Here is a 23082-nt window from a genome sequence, read left to right as displayed (position 1 = left end):
TGCAACTTTCGCGCTCAGGGGGGTGAAAAAACACACCCCTGAGCGCAGCAAGTTTCAGCGCTGTAAAGCACAGTGCAGACAGTGCACCAGCGCCGGGAGCTGCATTCGTAGCTACGTCCCTCGTGGAGGTGGTTTTTTAGAGAGCTGGGCACTTTAGCGTTGCCAGTGTAGACTAGCCTTAAGTGAAGTATTTTTCACTTTTCTTTATTGAATTTCATCTTGTTGATTTCAGACCAAATCTCAATTTTTTCAAGGTCGTTTCAAATTCTAATCCTGTCCTTCAAGGTGCTCTGAATCCCTCCCAGCTTGGTGTCATCCTCAAATTTTATAAGCACACTCTGCTCTCCATTATCCAAGACATTAACAAAACTATTGAATAGGACCAGATCCATGGGTTTAGTTTGTGACGGTCCGGGGGAAAGTGAGACAACAAGCAGAAGCACAGTGACTTTGTAAATTGTGCTCACAGGGCAAAATCCCCAGCTAGTGTAAATCAGCATAGCTCAGTTAAAGACAAATTCACAGTAGCTGTGGCACTACTCCATAAAGTTTATTTTAGCTTGGGGCATGCCTGGAGGGGAGAAGAGGAAGCAGCCGGGATGCCCCCTTCTTCCATTAGCACAAAGCGTGTAGTTCACAGTTATAGGAGAGGAGAATGTTTTCTTAGCCTTTTTATGTGGGAGGGATGAAGTGAGACCTCTGTTTATACCACAGCCATGTTGCAAGTATTTGTTTATACTTTGGGTTTGTGTTTTGGGTTTTTTGTTATTCAGAAATATGCGTGCCAGTTTGTTGTCATCAGCTGATAATGAGGTTGTTTCGAGTGTCAATAATACTAATACAGTAACAACAATAATTCATAATTAAACGGATAATTATGTGCCCTTTTGTGGTTCTTTTTTATGTAGCTCACTTCTCACATCAAGCCATGAAGTGTATCACAAAATTGCCTTTACAGACAGGGTTATGGAAAAATAAATTCTTAATTGTGTTTGTAACCATGCTTGACTAGCGCCTTGTGAGTCAGCTCTTGGAAGCATCATTCGTGGTTCAACCAGAGTTTAATGCCCCCCAAAATAGTGCATATTTCTTCCTGCAGGCAGAGTGTGTTTCATATGTTTGACACCTTTAATTAAGATCCAAGAGACTTTTTTCTACTAACTTTCTTAACTGTTTAGTTTTACAGCCTACATGACTTCTAAGCCGTCTTTTTCCTTTTTAAATGGATATTTTTGTCTCAGTCGTCTAATCAAAGTCCTGTTTTCTTGTCTATTTCAGATAGCGGCTCAGGCAGTGTTATTTATGTGTATGAATACAGCGGGAATCTTCATTAGCTACCTATCAGACAGAGCTCAGCGCCAAGCCTTCTTAGAGACCAGAAGATGTGTAGAAGCAAGACTGAGGCTAGAGACGGAAAACCAGAGACAGGTATCCAGAGAAATGCTGCTACTGTCGTATAAAGTGGAGCTGATACATTGCTAGGACCAGAGCCTCCTCTTACTTACACGCTTGTAACCTCTTGATGTGAATGGATTTATACTGGTTAAGTGAGGATCATGCTCTATCGTTTGCTGTATTTTTCTGACATGACATCTCAAAGGCTTTCATCATGAAAACTCTTCCTTGCCTCATTTGTGCAGAGGAGTCTACTCTATCTGACACCCTTCTCCTGCTCCACCCCTCACTTTGCCTCCTGGGGGTATCAGTTAAACTCGCTTTGCACCCACCAAATGCTAAATCAATGCCATTGCTCTCCATTGCCATTTAAACTAGTTTTAGGACCAATATGCATTCAACATATAAATTATGTTGATATTTAATTCACTAATGAAATTAGCCTAATGATTTTATTATGTATGTAAATGGTTTTCTCCTTCATATTTCCTTCCCTTTTTGCCAAACTTACACTAAGAGATCCAGAAGTTGTGCAGTGTTCTTGACATTCATCTCTGCAGTACATTACCGTACATCTGGGTTTTCCCAGACATTGCTTCTTTTTTGAGGCTCCGTCCTCTGTTGGGCAGATGTTTCAAATAACAGGAAATGTCTGGAATTTTTGCAGAGAAGACATTGCAGCTCAGAAAGATGCCCTGATTGGTCTGCTTCCCGATTGGTCCCTCCCCTGTATCCACAGCTGATTGGTCCATGCCCCTGCATCCACTACTGTGGGATCCTGCTCATCCAGGCGCGGCTCCCAGCTCTGTGGATGGGGCAGGGTACCATAGGGAGGGACTGACTGATGGCTGTCGCTGCATCCTGGGCTTGCACCAGTCACCCTGCCACTGTGACAGGGAACGATACTGCCCCCCACCTCCAGTGAGTAACCCTGCCGCAGGTATCCGCTCCAGCTCCCTCTCCCCATCTCCCCCCTCAGCATAAGGAGACCACCTTTTCAAATGGCAAAAGCGGGATACATGCACCCCACTCCGTGGCCCTACCCACTGATCCTCCTCTTCCCCTGAGGCCCCGCTGCCTGGCCAGGCTGGAAGCCGGAGGCGGGCCATGGTAAGAGCTGCCCAGGGAGTCTGGGCTGCTGTGGGGTGACCTGGACCCTCCACCTGCTCTGGGCGGGGGGCCAGGTGCCCAAGAGCAGCCCCTGGATCCTGTCCCCACCACCCAGTGCACTGCCCAGGGTAGGTGGAGGGGCTGGGGCTCCCGACAGTGGCCCAGGCTCCCTGGGTGACTCTTACTACTGCCTAGCTCCAGCTTCTGGCCTGGCCAAGGGGTGGGGGAGAGGGGAGAGAAAGAGGCAGGGGCGGGGCCTTGTGGTGAGTGGGGGGGCTAAGGCCTAAGCCGGGAAGAGCCTGGCACTACCTCTGAGCCTTGGGCAGGTGTGGAGCAGCACCGTGGGGCATCCAGGACAAATACTGTCCCAGAGTCATTCAGCCCAAGACCGGGACTTGAACTCTGCATTGCAGGACTGTCCCACCCACTTCGGGATGGGTGGTCACCGTACTCCAGCACTGTACTCTTTTGGGAAACTTAAAATATGGTAATCCTGCCTGACCTCTGTCTTCCATAGTGCATTGTAGCATATCTGGTTGGGAATTTTCCATCAGAATGATTTTTCAATGCACAAGGCAATTTCTGCTAAATCAAAATTCTCCTAAAATTTTTTGATTTTTCAATTGGGAAAATCAAACAATTAATTTGAGGTCAGTTAGACACAGATCGGAATATTCTGTTTAGTTGAACTGACCCAAAATGTTTCAAATCAGTTAATATCAAACTGCATTTCCCATCATGGCATATTGCCTCAAGGGAACTGTAGTTCGGGTCCCTAGTCTCTCCCATGGCTTTGACTCCCTGAAGGACTACATTGCTCATAATGCAACTCAGATTCAAGTCTGACCAAGCTTAGTGCTGCTTCATTGGAGTCACATGACTGCTGGTGCATGATGGGAGATGTAGTTTGTCCAGGGAGCCTGGCCCATGGAGGTGAGTGGTGATCAATAACTCTCAGGAGGCACTGCTCCGCAACTGGGAAATGCAATTTAATGTTGAAGTTTCTCAAAACAAAATATACTGGATCAGTTTAAAAACCAGACTGAAACATTCTGATTTCAAGAATGTCAAAATATTGTGTTTTGACTGAAATTGTCAAAACAAAATATTTCAATATTTCTGAATAAAATCTTTTGGAATATTTTGTTCCATGAAAAATTTTGATATTTCAGCTGTCTGTCTCAATCTGGGATAAACACAAATGTTGAAATACTGGAATTTCCTGTGTGATGGAAATTCTGCCTTTTGCTCAGCCCTGCCCTCTAGATACATGCTTATTTCTTTGATTTCTGAGAATTTATGGTCATTTTAAGATGGGGATGTGTACAGACGTGAAGCAAAGGACTGCACTAAATATGTAACAAAAAATAACTGCCATAATTTACCATATCAGTATGTTCTCTACTTTAGCTGTCATCAGAATTATCTAATGAGTCCCTCATTAGCATAGAAAACTCTTGATTTACTAGGGCCGTAAGCCCTGCTTATACTGCATTTGGTTTTATTTCTCCCCATTCACGTAAACTGGTTAAAGATATGCATATCTTTGTTGTATGTTAGCCATGCTTAACTCTTCTGGTTTCCTGTAACCCTAGGGTTCCCTTTCATTGGAGTGAATGGGATGATTAAAAGGGAGATATTTTTAGTTGAAATTCTGCTCCCTTCTGTTCAATTCTTTGCCACCAAATTCCCTCCCTCATTTAAAAAATCTCTGTCCTCCTACTCCCTATACCATGGGGTAAACTGTTCTTTGAGAAACATAAAGCCACCCTGATTCAGAATAAAAATGTCATTATTAAACATAGAGGTCATGCTCAGTAGATACACAGTACACTGTGGATCAGATTCTCTTCTGTGCTGTCAGCTGGACAACACTGTGGATTGGGGCACACAGGGATCCCACGATAGCTCCTTGATTCCATGGGTTCATCTGCACTGGTCCCAAGTAAGTTAGAGCAGCCTAGGGGCTGCTGGATACTACTCCAGATGGCAATGGTCCCCAAGGAACCTTAGAGCAGCTGGAGATTGCCAGAGTACAGTACACTCTGGCTGTGTCTCTCCCCTTCTCCTTCCTATGGGCAAAATGCAGGGGGTGATGCTGGGGCCAGCTGCATAGGAATGCAGTAGAAAAGCTGCTTGTAAATTTTGAGTTCTAATCTTGATTCTGATATTGACTTGCTGCATGGCCTTGGGCACGTCATCTATCTTTCTCTTTGTTTTCCCCATCTGTAAAATGGGGATTATAGTGCATATTTACCACACAGACATTAAGGGGCTGATCCTACAAACACTTGTGATTATTTGTTGTTTGTATTACTGTAATGCCTTGGAGACCTGGTCATAGACCAGGACCTCATTATGCTAGGTGCTGTACAATTACAGAACAAGAAGACAGGTGCATGCCCCAGAGAGCTGACAATCTAAGTTTAAGACAAGAGACCACAGATGGATACAGACAGACAGATGGGAGAGTACAAGGAAACGATGAGACAGCATTGGCCAGCATAGTATAGACTGCATAAAGCCGTTAAATGTTTTGGTGGTGTTTGGCGGATTTTGCATTGGTCCTCTAACAAGCACCTGCAGATCTATTAGAATACAAATGTTGCACTTGTATTTTAATGGAGGAATGCAGGACTTGGTAGTATGTGCGTCTAGATAAATTCCACACAGAAATCATGCCATTTTTCCCAGCAAAAACAGTTTTTTGCTAGTCATAGCTTGTTTTTATGGAATGCGGTGCGAATTCAAAGTGAAACTATCAAAATGATGCTTTCCCCCCCCACACTGTTTTTTTGGAGGTGATTCCATTTTTTCCATGCAGCTCTGTGCTGAAATTGGATAGTTAAATGTGGTAGCATCTGTTGCATATTATGCAATTCTTAAAAAGAACAGGAGTACTTGTGGCACCTTAGAGACTAACAAATTTATTAGAGCATAAGCTTTCGTGGGCTACAGCCCACTTCTTCGGATGCATAGAATGGAACATATATTGAGGAGATATATATACACACATCCAGAGAGCATGAACAGGTGGGAGTTGCCTTACCAACTCTGAGAGGCCAATTAAGTAAATGAAAAAAAACTTTTGAAGTGATAATCAAGCTAGCCCAGTACAGACAGTTTGATAAGAAGTGTGAGAATACTTGCAAGGGGAGATAGATTCAATGTTTGTAATGGTTCAGCCATTCCCAGTCCTTATTCAATCCTAAATTGATTGTATCTAGTTTGCATATCAATTCCAGCTCAGCAGTTTCTCGTTGGAGACTGTTTTTGAAGTTTTTCTGTTGTAAGATAGCCACCCGCAGGTCTGTCATTGAATGACCAGACAGGTTAAAGTGTTCTCCCACTGGTTTTTGAGTATTATGATTCCTGATGTCAGATTTGTGTCCATATTTTCAAAAGGGACTTAAGCATTTAGGAGCCTAAATCCCATTGACTTTTACTGAGACTTCAGGTAAAATTTGCAATAAGAACATAAAAATGGCCATACTTGGTTGACCAATGGTCCATCTAGACCAGTACCCTGTCTTCCGATAGTGGCTAATGCCAGGTGCTTCATAGGGTATGAACAGAAGAGGGCAATTATTGAGTGATGCATCCCCTATTGTCCAGACCCAGCATCTGGCAGTCAGTGGCTTAGGGACACCCATGCATTGAGTTGCATCCCTGACCATCTTAACTACTAGCCATTGACAGACCTATCCTCCATGAACCTAACTAGTTCTCCTTTTTTCAACCCGATTATACTTTTGGACTTCACAGCATCTTGTGGCAACAAAGTTCCACAGGTTGACTGTGTATTGTGTGAAAAAATACTTCCTTTTGTTTGTTTTAACCCTGCTGCCTATTAATTCCATCGGGTGATCCCCATGCTTGTTGACCCCCTCAAAGAATTCTGATAGATTGGTGTGTCATGATTTCCCTTTACAAAATCCATGTTGATCCTTCCCAAACAAATCATGTTCATCTATGTGTCTGACAATTCTATTCTTTACTATAGTTTCAACCAATTTTCCTGGTACTGAAGTTAGGCTTACCAGCCTGTAATTGCCAGGATCACCTCTGGAGACTTTTAAAACATTGCCATTGCAATTCCTGTCATCTGGTACAGAGGCCGATTTAAGCAATAGTTTACATACCACAGTTAAGAGTGCTGCAATTTCATAGTTGAGTCCCTTCAGAACTCTAGGGTGAGTGCCAACGGTCCTGGTGACTTGTTACTGTTTAATTTATCAGTTTGTTAAAAAAACCTCCTGTACTGATACCTCAATCTGTGAGAGTTCCTCAGATTTGTTACCTAAAAAGAATGTAGGTGTGTAAATCTCACTCACATAATCAGCCATGAAGTCCGATTCAAAGAATTCATCTAGCTTCTCCACAATGCCCTTGTCTTCATTGAGTGCTCCTTTAGCACCTTTATTGTCCAGTGGCCCAACAAATTGTTTGGCAGGCTTCCTGCTTCTGATGTACTTTTTTTGTTGTTGTTAGTTTTTGTGTCTTTTGTTAATTGATTTTCAAGTTCTTTTTTGGCCTGCTTAATTATGACTTGCCAGAGTTTATGCTCCTTTCAATAGCATCTAAGTGACTTAGGAACCCAAGTCTCTTTTACAAAAGTTCCTAAGTCACTAAAGGCCAGATTTGTAAATGTACTTAGATGCCTATAGATGCAGATAGGTGCCTAGTGGAATTTTAAAAAGGGCCTAGGCGTCTTACTCTCATTGGGAATTGGGCATCTAGGTGCTTTTGAAAATCTGATTGGAGACCTATCTACATCTTTAGGTACCAAAATATCTTTACAAATCTGGCCCTTATCCTATACCAGATATGTGGATGGCAGTAGAATTAAGTGGGGAGAATTTTTGCCATCATTAGTTGTGAGTGATATTATGATGAGTCAGTAGCACGCTTCTTTGGCATTGTTTCTATCTGTTTGATAAACCACAAGAAACCTGGTCAACATGTGACAGTGAAATCCAAAGAAGAGGCTGTGGCCATACTTTTCCCATTTTCACGTAGAAATAAAATCTGTGTTTGCAGCTTGGTTTTGATTAAGATCTAAAACCTTTGACAGCCGGACTGAGAAAGTGAAACATCACTAGTGAATCACTGGAGATTTCCATTACTTGCATCTGAAGAAGTGAGGTTCTTACCCACGAAAGCTTATGCTCCCAGTACTTCTGTTAGTCTCAAAGGTGCCACAGGACCCTCTGTTGCTTTTTACAGATTCAGACTAACACGGCTACCCCTCTGATACATCACTAGTGAAGACTCCCGAATAGGAATATTTGTGGAAAAAAACAAAAGATGAGCTAGTAGAGGTAACATAGCTGAGACAACTTGTGGTGAAGCAGTGGTGCAAGTGGATTTTAACTCTTACCGGTATGCATAGGTGACTTGTAGGAGGGACACAAAGGGAAACACCAGCTAAAGGGGGGTACGTGACCTCCCCACGTGCCCCCCCATGTGCCCGCCCCGCATGACTCCTCCCCACCCCCAGCCCGGGACCCCTGTGCTCTCCCCATCTCCTCCCCATCCCACGTTAGCTGGGTGGGGGCTCTGTCCTCCCGCTGTGCCTGGTACCAGTTTCAGTGGATATGGATTTCTGAACTGCAGGGCTCTCCCGGGAACCACAGTGGCGAAAGGAGCAGACGCCAGCAGCTCCTTCGGCGCGGCTGTTCTGCCCCCAGTCCCGCCTCCAGCCCTGTCCTCCGGCAGGGCTGTACAGACCCCAGACAGGAGACGCAGCTGCGTGGAAGGGCTGGGGGTGGGGCTGGGGGCAGGTACAGCCGTGCCAGAGGAGCTGCCAGCGTGGGGCCACCTGGCAGCCTTTTGTTCTGCTCCTTTCGCTGCTGCGGTTCCCGGGAGATCCCGACGGTGTTCAGCGGATACAGAATATGGCTTTCCGGTATGGCATACCGGCAATAAATGTCTTAATGGTACAGCGAACCTGACCGTATTGGCTTACTTACACCACAGTTGTGAAGGCAATCGTATGTAGCAGGTTGATGATACTGGGCAGTATGTTAATTCATCCATGGAATGGTGAAACACACTCACCCACCTGGGCCTGAAAACTATGGATGTTTCAGACAACAAAAATGCTAATGTTAAAACTCCACCCCCCATGATGACTTTGTATAAACAAAGCATATCTTGTCAGCCAGATTCTCACTGGGTGTAAACCATCATAGCTCCAGTGACTTCACTGATTTATACAAGATGAGCATCTGGCCCAGTATGTTACTTTGAGCATTACAAAAAGATTTACGACCAGTGCTCCACTTATCTTGTCAACAGAATATTTAAAGACCAACATAGAGTGTTTTTTTCTTTCTTACTTGGTGTTACCTCAAAGACAGAATAGGTAATTCTGCTTTCATTATGGCAAGGCAATGAAAATGAAATGTGGGATATATACTAGAATATATACTACACAATTTTCAAAAATAATCATAACACAGATGTGAAGTTTGCCTTAGTGCTAAGGTTTTGTATACTTGCTACCAGGACAGAGTAGAAAGCTTCACTGAGATGAAAATGAAATTTGTTCTTTATTTATCCACTGTTCCTAACATGCAAATGAACCATATAATAAACACACACATACATACTGGGGTAATGTCCATATAATTATTGCATTAATGATACTCTTTTATCTTCCTGACCTGCTCTTTATCCAGTAATTGATTTCCACTGGAAACTTGTCAGATAAATCCATCTTTAAATAGCTCCATTTAAAAATAAACAAATCTCCCAGAGAATTGTACCCTTCCCTTCCAAAAAAATTTGCTTTTCTGAAAGCTGCCATTGTGAAGGGTGGGTAAAATTCAGATGTGCACTAGTGCAAACTCTCATGACTCAAGTCTGGAAATAGACACAGTAGAAGGGGAGACTTCCTTCTTCCAAATAAGGCACAGCTCTCAAAATAAAACCTCAACATTACAACATTTATTATATGTAGAAAAGCTATTTTAGTTAACCTTTGCAGGTCACTACAGTGTGTTAGTTAAAGTTTTCTTCTCCACCCAAGAGCTACATAGTTAGACTCATTTTATTAAGTAAAGCTGGAGAGATATGGGACCTGATTCAAAATCCAACAGAGTCACTGGAAAGAATCCCATTGACATTAATGGGCTTCGGATCAGGCTCACGAAGAAGTGTGCCAATAAAACATTTAAAAAGCCTCTCTAATATATTTTTCTCTGAAATGTGTGATGCATGCAGAATGCATGATGGTGTCTCGTGGCGTAAGAACTCTATGGGCACTTGCTTGAGATGACCAGCTTAACCCACTATGTGTCTCTTGGATATGTATGTTTACGCTCATGGTAAGTATTTGTTACTCTCCTCACTGCAGCAGGTTCTGAATGATTTATAAAATGTAAACTCCCTACCCAGTGCCAAAAGAGCCCCCCACGGGGCTACACAATTACTGCTGTGCAGGGACTGATGATATTTGGCTTAGACTCAGTCAGAAAAATTCATCAGGTCTAGAAACCTGAAGAAGAAAAGGAAAGAAAAAACGCTTTGGGTCATAATTCACCACTGTGTTCTGCCAGTTCCAATGGAGCTATCCCAGTGGAAAAAGGGAGTAAGGCAGCAGGGAGACAGACCCAGTGTTGTTAGCTTCTTTGTTTTCTAGGTAGACAATCTTCCTCCATTGCATCAGCCAGACTTTTAGAAAACAGCCCTTTTCTATGCTTGCATTATTGTCCCGAGGTGTACCCACAGGGGGCGGGAGTCTTCTGTGTATGGATGTAGTCCGCACAAGCAAAAGGGAGTGCTTCAGTCACCGCCACAGACCTTCTATTCCACTGCTCTGGACCACATGGAGGCAGGTCTCATTGAGCACGTGATGGAGGAGGGGATGGAGACTGGATGGGTCAAAGGAAGAAGCAGTTGGTCAAGGTGCAACTGGGAAATACACACTGCCCTACTCTGGTCCCATGTGTTGTCAACTGTGGCATGAGTGTGTGTCCTCTCTGCATGCTGTCCCAGCTCTGCGCAGGTAACTGGTTCAGCAGACCTTGATAGAACTGCTCTGAAAGACCACCGCCTCCGTTCAGCGGTGAAGGTGCTCAGCCAGGTTTATTGCTGATAAAGTATGGTAATAGCACCCCGTAGCTTCTATAGAGATACTAATATATGTATGCCCGAGACAATGGACCAGCCCAGTCAGTGGTGGGACTTTCCACTGCCCCCTAGGCCAGATAAAGAGTTGAGGCAAGGTACCCCAACATTTGTAGACCGAGACAAACAACTTACGTGTTTCGTGACATGTTTGTTACCTCCCCTTGTACCTTTCTCCTGATGTTTCAGACAAGACGTCCCTATTCATCACTTCTGTCAGACCATCCTATCTTGTGCTAGGCTGGGGTGTACTTGTGCTAGCCTGCTGGAATGTGTTTACATATTCAATGTATTTTGGCAATGTTAGCAGTACCTCTGCCAAGTTCATGTACTGGACATTGAACTTAGAGGCATTTGCTTTAATACATTGCCTGACATTGGTTCACAGTCTCTGGTTCAGGCCTCAGGTCTTGCCCAGGCCTAATGCTCTAGAGGCTCTGTTGACTACACCATGCAGATTACTTAGCAGCCTGCTGGTCTTCTATCTGTTCTGGGGAGGCTGTTAGGGTACCAGGGGCAGCTGTGACCATGAGAGTGCCTGGTCATGTGGCTCCAATGGGAGCTGGGGGGGAAGTGTGCCAGGGGTTACAACCAGTATGGCAGTCCCTGGGGATCTGCCAGGTTGTGGAAAGGGACTCCCTTTTCAGGGAAGCGAGGACAAATTCCTATGAATTCTACAATTTCAAGCAAAGTTCAGTTGAAAAGATTCCATTTTACTTCTCCTACTTCACACCTTTGTTTCCTCTATGTCTTTTTCACTCACCCACCCAAAACACTACTTGCTCAGGGTGAGTGGAATTTTGCTAGGCTGTCCAAATCTACTTCTTATCTACTTGCTGATACTGTGCTGGTAAAGAAACCTTGTCCAGGGCTAGAGGAGGGTTAGAAATATCAAAGGATTAGTGCTAACAATTTGTCCCCCACACGCTCTCCCACCATCTGTTGTCTCAGTGGAACAACCATCTGTAATCTCCCCCCAAATCTCTCTTCTCCTGTTGGATTGTTAACAGTTTACCAATATAGAAACTAAACAGTGTGCTAGTTACACATAGTAGTGGTGCATTGCCTATCCATCTGGAGAGCTGAATGTCTACCTTGTTTTGCTTAGTCTGGGCAGGAAAAGGGATTGAGGATTCGATGGAAAGCTGACGCCATGATTAAGAAGCAAGCTCCTTCTTTCTGCTTTCCATTTATTTCCCTAACATCTCCAGTTTCAGGAGTATTTTTTCTTGCTCCCCCTCAGCAATCTCAGTCTCAATTTTTTTCCATTTGCTTGAATAAAGCTCTCTGTAGGCTGATGAGCTCTGAATTTTTGTTTTTAAAGAAGCTTACATGTCATGCAGGTTTTATCAAGCTCTTACAGCTCTAGTTTTTAATCAACAGTCAGTATTTACAACTTTTAAAATAAGAGCAGATTGGGTTGGGATTGGAAAGGATATTTTAAGAAGGTTATATGTTCCAAAGTCATCTTTTTTTAATATGGATACTAAGAATATAAAAATCCCTCTAAACTGGTATGAGAATAAAGTTCAGATTGGTTATAAAATATTCACAGAGACTTCATATTTCATTGCAGAAATGGTCTAGAAAGTATCATAAATAAAAATTCCAATCACAGTTATTTGGGACTTGTTTTAAAGGGTGGATGTTAACCCCCTTATAAAGTTTCTCTGTAGTAAGCCTTTGATCCGGGTTTGTTTATTATTAAATAGAAATAAAAGACCAGTTATTTCTCTATGAAGGAATTTCAGGAAACTTCTTAAGCTTAAACTGCCAGAGTTTTCTTACAATTATTAGAATACAAGAACATAAGAATGGCCATACTGGGTCAGAATAATGGTCCATCTAGCCCAGTATCCTGTCTTCTGACAGTGACCAATGTCAGATACTTCACAGGGAATGAACAGAAAAGGCAATCACTGAGTGATCCATCCCATGTTGTCCTCTCCCAGCTTTTGGCAAACAGACACTTAGGGACACACAGAGCATGGGGTTGCATCTCTGATCATCTTGGCTAATAGCCATTGATGGATTTATCCTCCAGAAACGTATCTAATTCTTTTGTGAACCCTGTTAGAGTTTGATCTTCACAAAATCTTCTGGCAATAAGTTCCACAGGTGGACTGTGTGTTGTGTGAAGAAGTACTTCCTTTTTGTTTTAAACCTGTTGCCTATTAATTTCATTGCATGACCCTTGGTTCTTGTGTTATGTGAAGGGATAAATAACACTTCCTTATTCACTTTCTCCTCACTATTCATGAGCTTATAGACCTCTATCATATCCCCCCTTACTCATCTCTTTTCCAAGCTGAACAGTCCCAGCCTTTTTAATCTTTCATCATATGGAAGCTATTCCATACCCTTAATCATTTTGTTGCCCTTCTCTGTACCTATTCCAATTCTAATATATGTTTTTTGAGGTGGGATGATCAGAACAGCTCAAGTACTCAAGGTGTGGGAGTACTGTGGATTTATATACTAACATTATGATATTTACTGTCTTGTTATCTATTCCTTTCTTAATGGTTCCTAACATTTTGTTAGCTTTTTTGACTGTCGCTGCATAATAAGCAGATGTTTTCAGAGAGCTATCCAAAATGACTCCAAGATCTCTTTTTTGAGTGGTAACAATTAATTTAGACCCAATGTATGTGTAGTTGGCATTTATGTTTTCCAGTGTGCACTACTTTGCATTTATCAACATTGAATTTCATCTGCCATTCTTGTGCCCAGTCACCCAGTTTTGTGAGATCCCGTTGTAGTGCCATTCCCCCACCAGCACGACCTATTCTATCATTCCTGTATATTTTGTACCCCAGTATTAATATATCCCATTGATGATCATCATTCCACCAAGTTTCTGTGATGCCTAGTATATCGATATCCTCATTTAACACCAGGCACTCAAGTTCATCCATCTTAGTATGTAGACTTCTAGCATTTGTATATAAGCACTTATAAAATGTGTCACTTTGAACTGTCTGCATTATGTGATGTAATTGAATGGGACTCTTTTTCATTTGACTGTTTCTCATCAGATCCTACCTGTATTTGATCATCTTCCACCCTCTCCTCCTTACTAGGACATAGAGAATCCTCATTAATAGATCCTCCCTTAAGGAGTGTCTCTGTCTGAACCGTGTGCTCCTATGCACATGTTGACTTTCCCCCAGCCCACAGTTTAAAAAAACTCCTCTACAATCTTTTTTAATTTTACATGCCAGCAATCTGGTTTTGTTTTGGTTTAGGTGGAGCCCATTCCATTGTGGAGGAGAACTTTAGCCCCCAATATGGTTAGAGCTGGGTGAATAAGACTTTTTGAGTTACTAGCAATTCTGAAAAATCAGGAGAAGGGGGAAGTAGCTTCTGATCAAACCAAAAATGATTTTTTTTTAACTTTTTGGCAAATCAAAAAGTTGAAAAAATTGTTTTAGTCAAATGAAACATTTATTTCAATTTTAAGCATTTATAAATGTTTCTGATTGCTTTTAAAATAAAATTAAAGAAAATGTTGATACAAAAAGTCACGTTGAATTGAAAAATCAAAATGTTTTTCTTCGAAAACGTCAAAATTAAATGTTTAATTTAAAAACATTATTTTTAAACGACTGAAACAATTCAGTGAAATTGACACAATTCACAAAATGTTCCTTGTGTTGCCAAATCTGCATTTTTTGCTGACAACGTTTAGTGTGAAAAATGTCACCCAGCTCTAGTTGGAATGGGCAGCCCTCCAAATCCATAGAACTTCAGACACCCAGGTAGGCCAGCCTAATACCTCTGCACAGTTCCCCAGGGCTTTCTCTTACAGTGGCACATTTCCCTTAGGAGCCATGATCTCATAATGTCCTTTGTGGCTGCTGCATTCAAGTTTCCACTTTGAGGCTTAAGGAGAATCACTCAGTGGATAGGCCAACAACTTAAAGGGCGGACTGGGCCAGTGTTATATTGTGCTTTGCAAGCCTTGTACACTTGTGCCACAGGGGGTGACCCTCTTCCCCCTCGCCCTAGCCCTGCTCCCTCCTGACCCATGAAACCAAAACCTTGACGTTCACATGTATTGAAGCTTCTCTAGAAACCAAGGAACATGTCACAGAGCTGATGTTCCCGTCTTCCTATCCTCTACCCCAGAAATGTCTGACGCTTCCACTTGCAGTAGCCAAGGGAATACTTTTGCCATAAGATTTCAGATCCTGTTTCTCTTGGCTTTGCTCGGCTGCACCATTGGCCCTTTCTGATGATGTCTAGTCCATCCTTCAAGCAGCACCCATAGCTCCTCCCTTCAAACAGAGACTTAAGACAAGGGCTGCAATCAATAGTTAAAAGGCCTTAGTCACCTCCCATGCCTATTGTAAATAAGGAGTAACCCCACGGAGGCCAGTGGAGCGATATGAGTGTACAACCAGTGCAAGTGAACTGCAATTGGTAAAAGACTGGTTAGGGCTTCAGCGTATGGAAGCTTACCCTATCTGAGTTCTGTTGGTGAGCAAGAAGACATAATACTCACACTTTAAATAGTTTCAGAATTGTTTATTATAATCTTTATGTTTTGTCACCTCTCGAATACTTGTTCAAACTTAGCACAGGTCAGTAATGAGCCGGACTGATTACTGTCTGATGGGTGTTTGGTGGCCTTTGACTTTGGTCATCTCAGTTCTCTGCCAAATACACAGGTATCTAATTAAAAATAATAATAATTAAATAAATGACTATCACAGCTGAGAATGACTAGTCGCAGTAGAGAGGCCAAGGATGGAAAGGGCGCGGAGATGGAAATAGTCTCACAGCCCGACGGGGATGAGACACTTTGGCCAGGCAGTCTGCATTTCTACTGGCTATGGTTAAATAGAGGATCCCAGGTTCACAGTCATCATTCTAGTACCTTTTGAGAACTCTAAATACACCTAAGTTGGCTGCATGAAGACCATTCCAGAAGGGTGAAGATGACTGACTATGCATCCTGAAAAACATTAGAATTCATAGAGAATCTGTGAAGTAGGGGTACTGCTTAGATTACCTGGCCCTTGCTAATTGTGAACAGTAAAAGTTTTCTGGAGACCCATACCAGGCTAGTCAAAGGCAAGTCAATAACTATATCACCATTAGAATAATTCAAGATATCATAAAGCTTTAGGCCAAGATTTTCAAATGGGGCTAGTGATTTTGGCTGCCTCAATTTTTAGGTACCCACCTCGAAACACCTTAAAGGGGCCTGATTTTCAAAGGATGGTGTTGCGTGATGCTCTACCCACCATTGGTCTGGCACCTCCTCCTGGTTGCTTTGTGGATTAACTCTCAAGCTAGATGCCCCCTTCCGTGGTTTGCATGCCATCACTCTGTCTCTTCTTCTGGTCTGCAGCTCCTTTCTCGCTCCAAAACCCTCAGCATCTCCTTCGTGACTTACCCCTCCAGCTAGGTCACTTAACGTTCCCCCCTTCTGGGGTACAGTCCATCAGTAGTCCTAGGCAGTCTTCCCATTCGCTTCCTTAATTCTATGCCATGCCTTGGGTGGCTGGTAGGTTTACCCAGACCTGCCCTCTTCTCTGGGTTCCTATCCAGGGAACTCAGCTCAGCAGTTCTGGGCTTCCTCTCTCTGGCCTCACTGCTCCTTCCCTGGACTGCTTCCTACACGCTGGTTCCCCTTCTCTCTCTGGTTGTACCAGCTCCAAGAACCCTCCTCTCAGGGAGTAACTGCAGACTATTTCCCTGAAGCCCCAAAACACTCCTCCCTCTTCCCAGGGAGTGACTGTTGCCTGTGTTCCTGCAGTCTTTCCAAGCAGCCCAGTCTGTAGTCCTCCTCCTGGCTTTATAGGTCCTGATTGTTCCTGCACCGGTAAGCTGATTAGCTTCCTCCAGCCTAAAGCTGCCATGTTTACTCAGCTCTTGCAGGACTAATATGAGGAGTTCACCCCATCACAGATGGATAATCAATACTTTCTGAAAATCAGGTCCCTTTAAAATGTATCAAAGTTTGGTTAGTGCTCATGCTGTCACTTGGACAGTGTAGAGGCCACCAAACATATTATGCACCTCCATGAGGTTTTATCCTGAACCAAATCTGGTGCTCTACAGGGTAGGATGCCTGTGAGGGGCAGATGTTTGTTGATGCCATCTAGCCATTGTGTTTTAGGTCTTCTGAGTTTTTTCCATCCTGCTTTCATTGGATTAAAGTTGAAGATGATTCTCACAGGGACGTTGGTAGGCATTTAAAGCAGATGACTATACCACGTTAGAGAGTATTGGTGACTCTTTGAGAGAGCAGGCCCTGTTACTTAGAAAATAGATCTCTTCATTCGACTTTAATTCATACCATTTGATGTTTTCAGTCCTCCAGAGATATTTCGTCTGGATGAAATCCATCTTCTTTTCAGTCTTGATAGTGAGGGGCCATGTTTCAATCCCCTCGGTCAGAATACTGACCACCAAAGCATTATATATTCTCAGCATCACTACTCTACTTATCAGTGTGTTTGGTTTGCAAAAGACATTTTTGATGACTCACCATATTAATGATGTCAAGTATCAGAGGGGTAGCCGTGTTAGTCTGAATCTGTAAAAAGCAACAGAGGGTCCTGTGGCACCTTTGAGACTAACAGAAGTACTGGGAGCATAAGCTTTCGTGGGTAAGAACCTCACTTCTTCAGATGCAAGATGCATCTGAAGAAATGAGGTTCTTACCCACATATTAATGATGACATTTTTGCAGGGCAGACTTCAAGTTCTTTCTCAGTGCCGCCCAGGCTATTGACAACAGGGCTAAAGTAGGGGAAATGACTGAAAATCTCGACTGGATGGTCATCCACCAAGAGCCTACAGCCTGAAACGTTAAAAAATGCCAGCTGGAAGAACTTTGGTTTTACCCCATTAATTTTCAGGTCAACTTTTGTTGCTGAGCTTTCCAGGTTTTAAGTGCTGCAGCTAGCTTGATTCAACAATTAGCACTATGTCATCAACAAAATAAACATTGACCAGGTTCTTTTCATCGAGGTGTATGTCTAAAATGCATTTACTTAAGTCATATCGATGCTGCGGTGATCAATGCACTGGGGTCAGTTTAGCGGGTCGAGTGAAGACCCACTAAATCAACTTCAGATTACTCTCCCATCAACTCTGGTATTCCACCAGAAAGAGAAGCATAAGGTAAGTCAATGGGAGAGTGGCTCCCATCGACCCAGCGCGGTGTAGACACCGCAGCAAGTCGACCTCAGCTCCGTTGACTTAGCTGGAGTTGTGTAAGTTAGATCGACTTACCCCCGTAGTGCAGACAAAGCCTTAGTGTCTGATCAAACATGTAGTCTATAACAGCATTAAAACAATTTGGACTGGCAAGACAACCTTGTTGAACACCCAGGGTAATTTGAAAGAGGGCAGTTCTTACAAAAACGCTGTTTGGGGAGTCATTATATAGGAGATGGAACATTCTACAGAGCTTGTCAGGGAGATGTGCAAGTTTCAAGATCAGCCAAAGTGATTCCCTTTCAAGAGAGTCAAACACAGCCTTCATATCCATGAATGCAGTGTGAATGTGGCATTTGAATTCTCGTGTATTCTGAATAAGGTGGCACATTGTGGCATGGCTGGGAGTGAAGCCAGCTTGTTGCGGTCTTCTCTTGCTCCTGAAGATATCAATGTCTTGACCCAACAAGACATAGGCAAAAACTTTCCTCAGGACAGATAGAAGAGTAATGCTGTGATAGTTACAGCAGTCTCATTTGCTACATTTTGTTTCCAAAGCAGTAAAATAATGCCTTTTTTGCCAGTTGGACAGGAATGATTTTCTTCTCTAGGTGATATTGAACAGCATCTGCAGCCACAAAAGAAGGTGTGTAAAGTGTGTACTTAAGATATGGGGCAGCCAAAATCACTTGTCACTTTTGAAAATATTGGCCAAAGGCTGCTTGGGGTGTTGGTTTGACCCAATGGTAGTTACTATAAAACAATGAAAGCTAAATAGTAAAATACTAATATTGGTGTTGCTTAGAATAACTTGGCACGTAGTGCTGTTAATATTTCATTGTAGACTGTTTTGAAACCTTGCCGCTGCTTCATCAGCTAAGAATGTTGGGGGCAGAGAGAGTTGAGGTAATGTCCACATGCCCTCGGGAGTCGGACCAGCAATCTAGAAATTATATGTCCTGGGCCGAATATCAAGAAGCATTCAATGTCAGTAGAATTAGTCAAATAGCAGAGATGGCAGAAGGATTGGCAAACATTTGTCATTAACACCATAGGATCTTGCATACTATCAGTGAAAGTGAAATAATAGGATGAAATTAAGACAGTACATTTAAAATAGGACAGCTGGAGACTGGAGAGGGTACAGAAAAGAGCCACAAAAATTATTCAAACGCTGGAGAAAATGCCCAACAGTGAGAAAGTTAAAGAGTGCAATCAATTTAGCATATCAGAAAGAAGTTTGGTTTGAGATGTGACTTGATTACAATGTCTAAGCAGGTTTATTATGAGACTAGTTCAGGGATCGGCAACCTTTGGCACGCGGCCCATGAGGGAAATCCGCTTGCGGGCCGGGACAGTTCGTTTACCTGCAGCATCCGCAGGTTCGGCCAATCACAGCTCCCACTGGCCGTTCCCGGCCAATGGGAGCTGCAGGAAGCGGCAGCCAGGGCATCACTCTGCCCGCGCCACTTCCCACAGTCCCCATTGGCCGGGAACGGTGAACCACAGCCCGTGGGAGGTTGTTGATCCCTGGACTAGTTAATCTCTAATGGTCCCTTTTGGCCTTAAGATCTATGGATTTATGAGATAGGACACCGGATATGGAGGATCAGTGCTTGGAAGTGGTACAGGAATCCTAGATGCTTGGCTGGTGAGTTTTGCTCACATGCTCAGCCTCCACATAGGGATAATTGGGTGAAATGTAGTGGTCTGTGATATACAGGAGGTCAGACTAGATGATATAAATGTCACTTCCAGACTTAAACTCTATAAAATCTATGAAAATTTTCTGATAGTGAATTCTGTTAGCCCTTGGAAAAGCCTCTCATGGGAAATGTTGGAAGCCTTGTTGCTTGTGACATTTAAGATTGGACAAAACACATATAAATAAACAATAGGGAGTATTGCTGCTTTGGCAGGGAGATGGTAGGATATAACCTATGGGGTCTTTTCCATGTCTATATTCTATGATTCTATGATATTAGGCTGCAAAAGAAATGACATCCAATCTTTATTTCTGCCACTTTTCTTGTTATTTGCTGCAATAACTGATATTATTTAAGGAACATACTTATTATCCAAGATGCTTGGTCATTTTTTAAACAGGAAGAAAATAACAAAATGGGGGGGGAATCTAAAATCTAAATGAATGAAGAATACAAACAATGTAGAATAATTATGTGAGCATTCAACAGCAACAGGATCAAAGCAATCCTAGAAAGGTCAAGGAGTGGTATGAGATATAGATTCATAGATGTTAAAGCAAGAAGGGACCATTATGATCTTTTAGTCTGGAATATGGATTGACTTTGTAACAGGGAACTCCACTCATGTCCAAATAAAATGAAAAGCAGGATGATAAACATTTGTTTATCCTAATTATCTGTACAAGAAGAGGAATTTTAAGTGCTGCAGATTTTTGAAGCCTTAGTAGATCTGTTTTTTTGAGTGGGATTCTATTTTTTGTTGTATACTTTAAATTTTATTAAGGCAAGGCTATAGTCCCCAATGGGTGATATGTCAGAAGATTGTATAGTATTTAAATTGAGGAATTGCCTGTGTTGTCACATAAGTACTTCTTTTTCCTAGTTGTTTTTATCCTCTAAAATCCTCCAACAAATTATCACACCAGAATGTATTATGAGGGAGGGTAGAAACACATGCACATTACTTTAAAATTATGTAAAAATTCCCTTGCAATACACTGTCTCCCATGGAGTATAACAATTTTGGACAGTATCTAAAATAAACATCAACTTTCACCCCAACAAGGCAGCATAGAGATGTATATTATTGTGTAGCCTGTGCTTTACACGGTATGTCTCTGTGTCACCCTCTAGTGGCTGGACCGTGTGAGTAAAAACAGAACACATCAGTATTTACAGTTACCTCAACAAAAATGTCCTTCCACAACAATGGTCAGTGCACTTTGTTTACTAGCATGCTACATGACAAAGTCATTGTTTACAGATCAAAGTATCACTTTTCAGATATAAAAACACAAGCTTGTGGATAAGGGAGAAGCGGTGGATGTGGTATACCTAAACTTTAGTAAGGCATTTGATACAGTCTTGCATGATATTCTTATCGATAAACTAGACAAATACAACTTAGATGGGGCTACTATAAGGTGGGTGCATAACTGGCTGGATAACCGTACTCAGAGAGTTGTTATTAATGGTTCCCAATCCTGCTGGAAAGATATAACAAGTGGGGTTCCGCAGGGCTCTGTTTTGGGACTGGCTCTGTTCAATATCTTCATCAATGACTTAGATATTGGCATAGAAATTACGCTTATTAAATTTGCAGATGATACCAAACTGGGAGGGATTGCAACTGCTTTGAAGGACAGGGTCATAATTCAAAATGATCTGGACAAATTGGAGAAATGGTCTGAGGTGAACAGGGTGAAGTTTAACAAAGACAAATGCAAAGTGCTCCACTTAGGAAGGAACAATCAGTTAAATACATATGGAATGGGAAGAGACCTTCTAGGAAGGAATACGGCAGAAAGGGATCTAGGGGTTATAGTGGACCACAAGCTAAATATGAGTCAACCGTGTGATGCTGTTGCAAAAAAAGCAAAGATGATTCTGGGATGTATTAACAGGTGTGTTGTGAGCAAGACACGAGAAGTCATTCTTCCGCTCTACTCTGCGCTGTTTAGGTCTCAACTGGAGAATTGTGTCCAGTTCTGGGCACCGCATTTCAAGAAAGATGTGGAGAAATTGGAGAGCATCCAGAGAAGAGCAACAAGAATGATTAAAGGTCTAGAGAACATGACCTATGAAGGAAGGCTTAAAGAATTGGATTTGTTTAGTTTGGAAAAGAGAAGACTGAGAGGGGACATGATAGCAGTTTTCCGGTATCTAAAAGGGTGTCATAAGGAGAAGGGAGAAAACTTGTTCACCTTAGCCTCTAAGGATAGAACAAGAAGCAATGGGCTTAAACTGCAGCAAGGGAAGTTTAGGTTGGACACTAGGAAAAAGTTCCTAACTGTCAGGGTGGTTAAACACTGAAATAAACTGCCTAGGGAGGTTGTGGAATCTCCATCTCTGGAGATATTTAAGAGTAGGTTAGATAAATGTCTATCTGGGATGGTCTAGACCGTATTTGGTCCTGCCATGAGGGCAGGGGACTGGACTTGATGACCTCTTGAGGTCCCTTCCAGTCCTAGAATCTATGATTCTATGAATAAGCTTCAATCCCCAGAGGGAGCCTTCTGCCTTACAGGGAGCTCCAGCTCCAAAGAGGACACCCTGATAAATAAACTTTGCAAGCTATATTGGTGCATAACCAAATGATCAAACTGAAAGGTATTTCAGTATCAAACTGAATTACAGCAACACTTAGGATATAATGTTAATCACCAAGACCTGTCAGGGTTTCATAATATTATGCTAGCCCTTTGCACTTATCAGCCATTCCTTTTTAGCCTCCATCAAAGAAGGAGGAGCCAATGAGATCAAACAGTGCTCTTAAAGAAAAGGCAGCCGTGCGCCATACTCTCCTCCAGTATGTCCTGTGTTTACTACTTCATGCCATTCTCTACTCCATTACCTAGGAAACTGTCAAATAACATATTCCCCCTACAAGAGGAAAAAATGGTGGGAGAAACTGTGTCTTCTCACCTTGAAACAATAAAATTTTCGATGGCACCTTTTAATTAACTATACACAGTATTAAGGCTACTGCGCATAAACTCCTATAAACCCCGGTTGCTTTGAAAAAGGCCACAAATTGCCATATTTCAAAAGATTCTCAAATCAAGTACCCAGACAAAAAAAAATGTAACTAGAGGCTCCAACACTGCCCTGTGTTTCTCTAGGAGTATACCAAATTTCTAACTGGCATATGCAGCCAAGTACTGAATAACTGGAATGGTAACTAGCTGAATCCAAAACAAAGGCAAGTTGATATGTCTTGTAATCTCATATTGCAGCAGCACGTAAGAAAAACTAATTGACAAGCTTGTAAAACTACAAACCAGATCATATAAGATATCGCTTTTCCTTCTGTATCCCATTAATCACCTACTATTGTCTTCATAGTGCATGGTAAAGAAGTGCTACAAAGAGCCCATCCATTTAGATGAAGTAAGAGTGTGAGAATTTCAGTTCAGAGTCCCTAACTGTAATGAGAGTTGATTACTCCCTTTTTTCCATAAAAGTTTTTGAAAATTAAAGCTATTGTGAAAATAATTACTTTTTCTTTCATAAAATGATTAATTTTTCTTGTTTCTAAAATGTAAAATGGGCAAATGTACTT

General features: G+C 42.3%; 1 protein-coding gene across 2 annotated transcripts in view; it reads left to right on the top strand.

Annotated features, from left to right (window-relative positions):
* Nucleotides 1–23082, top strand: part of ADCY8 (adenylate cyclase 8) — a 179006-nt gene that overhangs the window by 46154 nt on the left and 109770 nt on the right. For both annotated transcript variants that reach the window (XM_065586151.1, XM_065586150.1), the window contains exon 2: nt 1279–1428. In XM_065586151.1, coding sequence (XP_065442223.1) covers nt 1279–1428 — 150 coding nt within the window. The remainder of the gene's footprint in view (nt 1–1278; nt 1429–23082) is intronic.

This window comes from Chrysemys picta, chromosome 2 (genome assembly GCF_011386835.1).
Source record: "Chrysemys picta bellii isolate R12L10 chromosome 2, ASM1138683v2, whole genome shotgun sequence".
In the NCBI taxonomy this organism is placed as follows: Eukaryota; Metazoa; Chordata; order Testudines; family Emydidae; genus Chrysemys; species Chrysemys picta.
This window is presented reverse-complemented; position numbering and strand designations above follow the sequence as displayed.